The following is an 11,261-nucleotide window of genomic DNA, read 5'->3' as shown; positions in this document are numbered from 1 at the left end:
GGGATTGGGGTCAGAATGGGGGGCGGCAATTGTATGGGGAATATAACAATAAAATTTATAAAAAAAAAAAAAAAACAAAAAGAAAGGCATAAAAAAGCAATTAGTATGTTTCAAGGGTCAATCTCTTTATAGATCTCTGAAATATCAAGCAAATACCCTATGAATGAAATTTGTTAGAACTCTGGAAAATACTTCAAAGGCTTATGAGTGAATGCTGAGTGAAGAATATGGTGAGGCAATTGTGGAGTTCAGAGAAATACCTGTCATACTACTCAGGATCACAGGTAATATTGCAGATTCAGAGATTACACCCTAAAAAGAATAGTCTTTATTCTAGAAAACTTATGAAACAAAATTCTACAACTCACAACAAGAGTAAGAAACACTACCTTAAACATGAGGTACTTTAAATTTATTTAGATCTATTAAAATTCTTTTCAACATTATTCAACAATTTCAGAGTACAATTAGTCATATCTTTGGTTAATTTTATATCTCAATGGTTTATTTACTCTTTCAGATTTATTGTGAATGCAATTTCTTCCTTAATTTCTTGGTCAGGGTTCATTGCTTGAGAAGAGACCATCTGAATTTTGCATGCTGATCTTTCCTATAATTTCACTAAATTCTTCAGGAAAATTGTATTTCTTATTGGGGTAACAATGTTTTACAACACTGTGGATGACTCATTCCCCCCAAGAGTGCATGAAGTCTCTTTTCTTCCAAACCTTCATCATCACATGTTTCAGGTCTTTATGAGAATGGCCATTCTCAGAGGGGTGAGCTGGTCTCTCATGGAAGTTTTGTTCTTTGCTTCCCTGATGGTAAGTGATAATGAGTACTTATTAATGCACTACTTGGCCATGCATATTTTATTTATTTATTTTTAAAGATTTTATTTATATTTGTACAAGACCTGGAGTACAGATCAGAGGCACAGGAGGGTGAGAGAATTCACCAGAAGCAGAGAAGGGTGCAGTACAGGCAGATGGACAGAACACTGCTGAGGGGAGCATTGGGCGAGGCAGGAGAGGTTTGTTGCACCATGTGGGTTTCTCCTTGTATGTTTTTAGAGTGTCTATTTAGCTCTTTTTTAAAATAATTTCAGAATCTTTAATTTTCTAGATGAATGTTTAATATTACTATTATTTTTTGCTGTGACATATAACACTGTGTTGAGGTTTACTACACTATAAGATTTAGGGGGATAGGTTCATACCTCTTTACATGTATGTTAGCACAGCACATGCACTAACAACACCCCAGGCAGAATTATCACTTTTATGAAGGTATTCAAGTGTGGTTGTCACAAGTGTGAGCTGTGTTGTTGTGGAGAACTATCTTTCAGAGCTAGTTCTGTCAAGGTTTACAGGACAATCGTAGTCAAGTAGCTTAATCTCTCTACACTCCAGTATACCACCTATAAGTGGAGGGGTAATAATATTGTGTACCCTCATAGTAGAGTTCAAAGGATGAAATGAGGTTCAGCTCATGAAGTGGATTGAGATGACACTCTTGAGCTGGATTTCTAAGAAGCAATCCTGCTCAATAGCTTAGAGTATTACTAAAGTCTGGCAGATAAGTTATAGGGGAAGCACTATAATCAGTTGTTCAAAGAATCAGCACATGGGACAATTAGACTCCAACCTTTATTTCATGCATCAGTTGTCAAAATTTACTGAGAATCTACTCTTCAACACGCATATTTAAGTTCAAGGGTCATGTTATAATGAACACCATGTCACTGATAGATGTCTGGGAATGTAGAGTCTAGTGCAGAGGGAGTTATTACAGAGTTAGGCCATGTGTCTCACAGCCATTTTAGGCCAGGCCAGTTTTACTGTCAGTTCATGTAGAGGAGAAGAAAATTTCAAGCCTTGGGTAGAGTTTGCAGAACTTTCATGATGAGACAGGGGACCATACACACAGTCAGGCAGACAGATCAAGGGAGAGATTTCAGCACTAAGAGAGGGAGAACAGCAACTCCACTCACTAGCCCCTTTCACACATTAGGTGCCCAGAGTCACACACCAAGACATTGTTGCCAATGTTCAGTTCTTGGTTGTTTGCTAGATGTCCAAATGGTGATAAAAGCATTCCAGGGATGTGTGTTGTGTGGAAGGTAAAAAATAGCCTGATTTATTCATTTTCCTTAAATTCCACCTCATCAGGGTTTTTTCTCCATAAAATATATGTGTCATTCTGCGAATCCCTTGATGAGGAGTGGAGCCCGCTGTACTCATAACCTGAAAAAAAAATAGGAACTGTAACAGAGTGCTGCTCATCCCAGGCCACACGTTTTCAGGTGTGTTCACAGGAGAGGTACAGCTTTTTCCAAATCTGCAAGACAGTCTCTGGTCAATGAGGTGTCATCAACATGATGGAACAAGCGCAACAAGGATGGCCTCTCCCACTGGGCAAGTCAGATGCTGCCATCCTGTGGCACAGTGTAGGGCTTTTCAGGTGACCCGAGGAAACTCAGTGAATGTCTCTGAGGACTTCCCACGTAAAGGCAAAGTGACCTAGACTCTCTGGTGCTGGAGTAATGGAAAAGAAATCATTAGCCCGAGAAGCTACAAAGTGCTATGTGCCCAGCTCGTGACTCAGACAGCCCATCGATTCAGCCATTGAAGACATTGCCACATGCAAGTGTAGCAACACTTTCTTTTCCTTGGGAATGTACTGTTATAAGGCAAGAGCTGTCAGGTTTCTTCATCAGCCACTCAGGCGAATTATAGAGGTTGTGGGCAGCACACACAATGCTCTTTTCTCCAACTCTGCCATTGTGCCCGTAATCTCTCTGTGGCCACCTGGCAACCGATACTGTTTAGTATTGGTCACTCACCTCGGGACTGGCAGTTGTGTGTGTGGACACTCGCATGCAAGTGCAACAGTTCCTTCTGCCCATGTATCCTAAGGCAAAATTCTCCAGCTGTGGTTTCCAGTACAAGCCATATAATACATCCTCCCACAGCATGTTTCCGAGATTGGCAACACATACACTTTATACTCCTTTGGAGATAATCGCCCAATCCCCAGGAATCACCTCACTGCTGTCACCTTGACACTTCGGCCTCCATAGCCATCAGGTGTAAGAAGCAGATGTCTGAAACTTCTCTGGGTTCCCATATAACAGAGTACACTCGTCCCCAAAACTACTAAGTACAAAATCCTTTGCATATTGATTGGGGATCAGTGGGCAGTAAGCGCCACATGTGGCCTCCGGTCCCCACCCAACCCTTTGGGTGTGTCCCTTGGCCTTATCCTATCAAAAGCAAACAGGGCCTCCTCCGAGGCTGGGATTGGCAGCAAATAATCCTCCAAGCACAGGTCATGTCCTGGGCCCTGGAGTCCCCAGCTTTTTCCTTCACTGTAGCCTGTCTCCTTATGGAGTGAACTGCTGGTCCTCTCACACTTGTCTCCATAACTCTAACAAGTAGGCATTGGGCTATGTATGTATCTTGGCATGACCTCCACCGGCTCTCAGTAGATCCACTCACATTTGGACATGGGTAACTTTAAGAGGCTTACTGACCTTAAGAAGCTTACTTGTCTTTTTTGAGACCCTTTTTGGTTGCTTAATAGTTACCTGTATTCCTTTCTGGGAGTGTTGGCTCTCAACTTCACCCAACCTGGCTACCTTGTGAAGACATCATTTACCTGACATCCCATATAGGGGCTGGTGATACAGGCCAGTGAGGGGCACTAAAATGGCCCAGGACAGTACCCCAATGGTTTACTGGTCACTACCTGAGCATTTCGGGTATGGGCTGTCTGTGGTATGGAAGGCAAAAAACAGCCTGATTTTCTCATTATCCTTACAAAATATCAATCTGTGTAGTTGGTGATGAACATTATTGAAGATGGCTATTGCAGACAACATCTGGATAGAATGTCATTGAAGCAGCACCTTCACAGTCCAAATTAGGAGCCAGCAGGGACAAAATCAGAAGGAAATAATCGCTGATTGGAGTTGTGAGGGCATTTTGAAAAAAGGTCATTGTGAATGAACTGTGCAACAAACTGGAGAAGTGAAAAGATAAAATGAAACTTAACTAAATTAAAACTTGATAAGCATGCTTATCTTGACTTTAAACACATTGTTAGTATTTCACTGCATTTTTTCAATGTGTGCAAATTAGGAGTCATCTAGGAAGAAATTGAAAAAGCTTATACTTTTCTTCCTTGTATTTTTAATGACTATTTTCCTTTTGAAAGGTATAATGAGAAAATATAAGCTCACAAAATGACTCAAGAAATCAGAATTTTTGATTCATGTGTGATGTTAAGTCTATAGTATCTCAATAAAATATGCCAATGAAATTAACACAGAGTATTATGAGTGTATCCCTTTCCCCCTCAATTATGAGTCCTAGATTATTTTTCAATTAAACATACTGTGATATAATTTATATATCAATATCCCAATTCAATAGTTCAATTAGTTTTGTTAAAAATAATACTCTCATTTACCTCTTGCTAATTTGATGTGCCCATTTGGCTGTAGTGCCCATGGCAGAGAAAATACATGCAGAACAAAGGAATAAGGCAAATATCCTCAATATGTATTTTTCAAATGTAGAAACACACATTTCGTGCTTCCCCTTAGTTTGTGCCATTCTGTTACACGTGCATTATTGTCAGCTTTCCTCATTCTAGACAATAGCCTTTAGAAATGGTGAGGGTGTCACTTCAGGACTTAGGTGTATTGTAAATTATAAGTCAGTCCATGAAGAAGATGGAGAGGCATGAAAGCTAATTATGCCCCACACAATGTTAAAGTCACAATCCCAGAGACAATTTTGTCTTCTCACCCAACTTCTTGAATGCATTCTTGACCTCCTTGTTCCTCAGGCTGTAGACTATGGGGTTCAGCATGGGGATGACCATAGTATAAAACACAGATGACATTTTGTCTTTGTCCATGGAATGGCTGGAGCTGGGTTGTAAGTACATAAAGATGATCGGCCCAAAGAAGATGGTGATAGCAGTGAGGTGAGAAGCGCAGGTGGACAGAGCCTTCTGGTAGCCTGCAGTTGAGCGCATCCTATAGATTGCAATGAAAATGAACACGTACGATACAAAGATAACCAAAAGTGGAGAACATATAACGAAGGTGTCTACATAAACAATAACCATTTCAGCAACATGCTTATCAGAGCAAGAGAGAGACATGACTGCTGGAATATCACAGAAAAAGTGATGGACCTTATTGGAGCTGCAGAATGTGAGACTGAATGTTTCCCCAACATGGATGATGCCATTGATGAAACCACCAGTGTAGCAGAATATAACGAGACCTACGCACACACCTGTGGGCATGATGGTGGTGTAATGCAGGGGTTTGCACACGGCTGCATAGCGGTCATAGGCCATTACAGCCAAGAGGAAAAGTTCCCCAGTGGTAAAGGCTGCAAAAACGAACATCTGAGCAGCACATGCATAGTAGGAGATGACCAGGTCTCCTATGAACAACCCAGCTATGACCGTAGGGGTGACAGCTGTAGAGTAACAGAGGTCTATCAGAGACAGATTACTGAGGAAGAAGTACATGGGCTTGTGGAGACGAGAGTCCAACAGAATCAACAGGATCATTCCCAGGTTTCCAAAGACATTTACAGAATATATAAGGATGAAGATCATTACAAGTGGCATTCGTAGTTTTGTGGATTTGGTCAGTCCTAGGAGGAAGAACTGGGTCACTTCTGTGGTGTTCTCCATGGAGAACGTTTAGAAGTCAGATGTCCTCCAGCAATAAGATATAAAGGAACAGAGAGTTAGATGTCAAAATTACAATGAAACTTAAATGCTTATATGCCCCGGTCATTATTTCATAATAGCAAGAGTATGTGTCTCCAGACTCTCTGTACCTAAAACATGACCATCAATGCATAATTTCATGTCTAAATTATCTAGCATTATAACTTGATGAAGATGGATTTACCATGGATCATCTCACCAGTTTTTCATTCTTAAACTGAGACATGAAATTTTAGTGAATAAGTCTCAATGTGCAATTCTGGAATTTACAATGAGAGGTGAACTTGGCTTAGACAAACTTTGGAGGCTACAGCTGTGTTCACTGATTCTTCTCAACAATTTCTGAGGCTGGGTAGTCTTTATTTTCCTTACATAGCCAGGCACAAGAGAATGAGTCATTTATTGATGGTTCCACATATAGTCATTGGGACGCCAAATTTTGTTCCTGGGTGGAGTGTTTCCCAAGTCTGGTGCCGTTTCCTACACTTTAATTAATTAGATTAAACTCCTATGAACAACCCAGCCATGACTATAGGGGTGAAAGCTGTAGAGTGACAGAAGTCCATCAGAGACAGGTTACTGAGTAGAAGTACATAGGCGTTTGGATGTGATAGTCCAAAAGAATCAAAGGATCATCCCCAGTTACCCGATGACATTTATGGCATATGTAAGAGTGAAGACCATCTGAGATTTGTGACTTTGGTCAGTTCTAGGAGGATGAACTCGGTCACTTCTGTGGTGTTCACCATGGGGGTTGTTTAGAAATCAGATGTCCTAAAGCAAGAACAAATAAAGGAATAGAGAGTTAACCGTGGATACATTTAGGAAACCTAATGTTTATATACCTCGGTCATTGTTTCATTACAGCAAGGGTGCGTATCTCAAACTTTCCGAACCTAATATGTGAACTTCAATACAGAATTTCATGTATAAATTTTCTAGAATTCTAAACTGGTGAATCAGGAATCACTATGGATCACTTCACCTGTTTAATTCTTTAATATGTTTAAACTGAGACTTGAGAGGTAATTGTTTCCCAAGTCTGATCCTCTTTCCTCTATTTCAATTAAATTAGACAAAACTCTTTTATAATTGCTCATCATGTCCACTGTGCAAAACTCAGTGTTTGGGGATCCACAGTGAAGTAACTAAAACTTCTGTGCACAAGATGTGGTGGGCTGCCTGGTGTAGGGAGGGCATGTGTGTGTCAGCAGTGGAGACTCTCTGAGGGAGGACTCAGCGCTGGGCTGGAACTTGTGTTCATGAAACAGCTGCTTATCAGCTCCCCCATTTATACCAGGAATAATTACACTATTCTAAGCCCTCCAAGCTAGTTTTTTATCTGTCTACAAAGAGAAGATAGAAGTGAGACCTAACTCAAGGTACTACTGTGAGTATTAAGTGAGATGATGTGTAAACATGACTAATACATCGAGTGTGTAGCCTAAGGGTTGAGCCAGAAAGTATTATTAACCTGAAGGATGGCCTCTGTGTTGCTTCGGGAAACACATGGGGCGTCAGGCATGAGTGAGGTTTGAAGTCCTGCAACCTCCCTCTTTAATCTGCCTCTTCTCACACTCCAGGGGCACCAGATGTTCAACACATTCCAGAACTCTCTGTCCCCTGCACCATTGGTGCTTTTCCCTGCTATGTAGTTCTTTTCTTAATTTATTCCTTGAAATTCATGTTTTAATCAGTTCTAAGTCTCCTTGTTTTTCTTAACTGAACAGCCATTATTTTATATCCTTGTTCATTTTTTCCCCCCACAATAGAGCATCCCTGCTCAGGTGTGGTCCCGGTGGTTCTGGAACCACGGGATGATCATGATCCTCCACCATAGTCCATTGTGCTCCACCCCCATCTCTCCCCTTGAATTCCTCCATCACTCCCAGATGCTGAGATCTATGGTCAGTTTCCATGCCTTGGAGTCTCCTTTCTTACACTTATTCTATTTACATCACTGTCTCCCATATTTGAATCACAGAGATGGAGGATGAAAGTGCAGTTTGGGGCTTGCCTTTAGCCTACACAGTTTTTCAAGCAAAATATTATGTTGAATATTTTATTGTAGGGCCAGTATTTTAATTCATGTAATTTGACTCAGCTGCCTTTGAAAGGGCAGCTCAGATGCTGTCTGCGATTCCCTAGCCTCTGCCCTGGCGACCTCACATCAGATGCCTTGCCCAAAGCGTGTTGCCTTTGCAAAATTACACAAGCCCTGTTAACACATACATGTGCAGTAAGCAATGCAAAGAGCTTTGTACATATAAGTGTGTGTAAGTCTGGGTGTCATGGATCACGTTCTCATTTTAGTTCCACCATCAGAGACTGAGAATTTGTTTAACTTTGTCATGTCTACAATCACACAGCTTGAAGAAGATTCAAGTTTCAGAGTTATTTTGACCAAATCAAAAGTTCAATGTTTCATTACATCACTGTCAACATGTGTGGATAAGACGGAAACAGTAAGGATGCCATTCTGCAGAAAATGTTGAAAATATTTGGATTTTGCTATTTCACTTTGGTTCCTTTTGCAGCCTCAACAAGTCATTTTACAATCCTGGTTTTATTTCTTTTTATCACCAATGTTGATTTGTAGTGGATTAGATGTAATTTTGTCTAATCACAGCATTACATTCCCCCACTCCACTCATCCTTTGTAGGGAGCAGTGTGGTCCATAGTATCATATAAGTTTGTGTTAGTGGAAGTTTTCTTTTCTTTTCTTTTCTTTTCTTTTCTTTTCTTTTCTTTTCTTTTCTTTTCTTTTCTTTTCTTTTCTTTTTTTTCTTTATTTTTTTTCTGGAACCCTCGCTAGTGTTGGTGATCGAACTGGCTCTGCAGAGGCTGCAGGCAGCCTCGCAACCCAGCGCTCCACCGCTGTGCCATTTTGACACTCTCCAATTTGACCTCAGATTTCAAGGAAATTGTTGAAAATATCTACATGTGTGTGCAACAAATCACAGTAGCTGTCCTACGACATTTGCATGAATTACAGCTTTCATTAAAGGCATTTTGAATATAGAATCTTACCTTTTGCTGGAAAGCAAAGGAAGTCAATCCTGAAGAGTGTAATAAAAATCCAGCCAGGGAATAACGCACAGACTCAGTTGGAGAGGCTCTGTGCAGTAGTGGTGCAGGTTCCAAGGTCTCTAAGCAGGGAAGGACGGAGGAAAAATCATTAGCATGGGTTCAAGTCCTGAATCTACCATGTGTTCTCTTGTGGTTTTGGAAGGGTCACTGCTTCCCCCTTATTGATAAAATAGCCATAATAACATTTCCTCTTTCCTGCAGGCCACGGGAATGTATTTGCAAGTCACAAACCAATGTCTATAAAACACCTTAAACATTTAAGGGTTTTCATTTCATGTCTTCACTATCATTTTTACCTTGTCGTGTTTCCTTGGCCATGGCTGCAAGTTCGTAGGAAATCCAGAGTTCCGAGGAAGGTCTGCATGTGCAAACCATCAGCATTCAGATGAACACATGATGTTCAAAGGGGCTGGACCAAAGTCTGGCCATCGTAAACAAGGCTACCAGAGTCACCATGAGTCTGTGGACTGGGGCTGAGAGTGGATTATAAAGACATGAAGTTCTCAGGGGACGTCCCCTATGTGGGCACTTCAGGCTCCTCACTCTACTTTCCTAATGATGCAATAATCTAGCTGCCTATGGTAACCACATCACATATTTTTATGATGTACAGATGTGTTTGATTTTTTCTTCCAGATTATTTTCTTTTTTAATTAATCAGTTGCAGAGAGTAATATGCACATTTCTTAATGTATTTCCAAAGGTTTTGGTCCCTCAGCTTCTTTGGAGTCAGCGCTGTCATAATTACTGACCTGCTTATTTCATATAATTTTTCCTTTGTAAGAATGTCCTTCACTAGATTCTTAGAATCCATAGCATATGAATCTGGCATTTTTTTTAAGATTTATTTATTTATTTATTTAAAATAAATTTTATTTTTATATTCCCCATACAATTGCAACCCCCTTATTTTGACCCCAATCCCTCCTCTCCCTGCCCCCAAACCCCATAGAGTGTCTCTGGTTCATAGTTGTTTGTTGATTTTGATTTTCAATTTCTTATAGTTATTCATTTTCCTTGTCTCTTATTTAAGTATTCTAGATTCTGGCATTTTTCACTTAACATAATTCAGCTTTAGTCCATGCAAATTGTCACCTGTATCTATAGTGGAATTTTATTTTATTTTATATTTTTAAATTTTATTTTTATATTCCCCATATAATTGCAACTCCCTTATTTTGACCACAATCCCTCCTTTCCTGCACCCCCACCTCCATAGTGTGTCTCTGGTTCATAGCTGTTTGTGGATTTTGATTTTTTCTTTCTTATAGTTATTCTTTTTCCTAGTCCCTTGTTTAGGTTTTCTAGATTCCTGCTATGAGTGAGACCATCCGGTATTTTTCTTTTTCTTTCTGGCTTATTTCGCTGAGCATGATCCCTTCCAGCTCCATCCATGTTGCTGCAAATTGCATGTGTTTATCTTTTTTGAATGCTGAGTAATATTCCATGGTATATATGTATCACATCTTCTATTTTTTTAATAATAAATTTTATTTTTATATTCCCCATACAATTACACCCCCCACATTCAGACCCCAATCCCTCCCCTCCCACACCCCACCCCCCAAAAAGTGTCTCTGGTTCATAGTTTTTTGTTGATTTTGATTTTCACTTTCTTATAGTTATTCATTTTCCTGGTCCCTTATTTAAGTTTTCTAGATTCCTGCTATGAGTGAGACCATCCTGTACCACATCTTCTTGATCCAGTCATCTATTTTTGGGCATTTGGGTTGTTTCCAAAGCTTAGCTATTGTAAACAATGCTGCTATAAACATAGGGGTGCAGGTGCTCTTTGGAATTGATGTTTCTGTGTCCTTTGGGTAAATACCTAAGAGTGGAATCGCTGGATGATATGGAAGCTCTATCTTTAGTAGGTTGAGGAATATCCACACAGCTCTCCATAGTGGTTGGACCCGTTTGCACTCCCACCAGCAGTGCAGGAGAGTTCCTTTTTCTCCACAACCTCGCCAACATTTGTTGTTGCTAGTTTTTTTAATATATTCCATTCTCACTGGTGTGAGATGGCATCTCATTGTAGTTTTGATTTGCATTTCCCTGACTGCAAGTGATGTTGAACGTTTTTTTCATATGCCCGGTGGCCATTTGTATTTCCTCTTTGGAGAAGTTTCTTTTTAGCTCTTCTGCCCATTTTTTGACTGGATTATTTTCTTTGTTTCTGTTGAGTCCCGTCAGCTCTTTGTAGATATTGGAACCAGAACAGACACATGGACCAATGGAATCGAAAAGAAAACCCAGACATAAATCCACAGATTTATGGTCAACTAATGTTTGACAAAGGAGCAAAGAATATGCACTGGGGCAAAGAAAGTTTGTTCATTGAATGGTGCTGGGAAAACTGGGTCGCTACATGCAAAGAATGAAACTTGACCACTACCTCACACCATACACA

General features: G+C 40.2%; 1 protein-coding gene across 1 annotated transcript; it reads right to left on the bottom strand.

Annotated features, from left to right (window-relative positions):
• Positions 1-4,782: 4,782 nt before the first annotated feature.
• LOC119254345 (olfactory receptor 5B3-like) lies at positions 4,783-5,721 on the bottom strand. The gene has a single exon (XM_037521454.1). The coding sequence runs from the start codon at positions 5,719-5,721 to the stop codon at positions 4,783-4,785; it is 939 nt and encodes a 312-aa protein (XP_037377351.1).
• Positions 5,722-11,261: the final 5,540 nt, after the last annotated feature.

Source organism: Talpa occidentalis, unplaced genomic scaffold (genome assembly GCF_014898055.3).
Source record: "Talpa occidentalis isolate TD23 unplaced genomic scaffold, MPIMG_talOcc4v2.1 talOcc4.3, whole genome shotgun sequence".
Classification (NCBI taxonomy): Eukaryota; Metazoa; Chordata; class Mammalia; order Eulipotyphla; family Talpidae; genus Talpa; species Talpa occidentalis.
Note: the sequence above shows the minus strand (reverse complement) of the source record. Positions and strands in the feature narration are given on the sequence as shown.

What these genes read in the sequence shown, in the direction of transcription:
- LOC119254345 (XM_037521454.1), bottom strand. Translation starts at nt 5,721, where the DNA reads ATGGAGAACACCACAGAAGTGACCCAGTTCTTCCTCCTAGGACTGACC.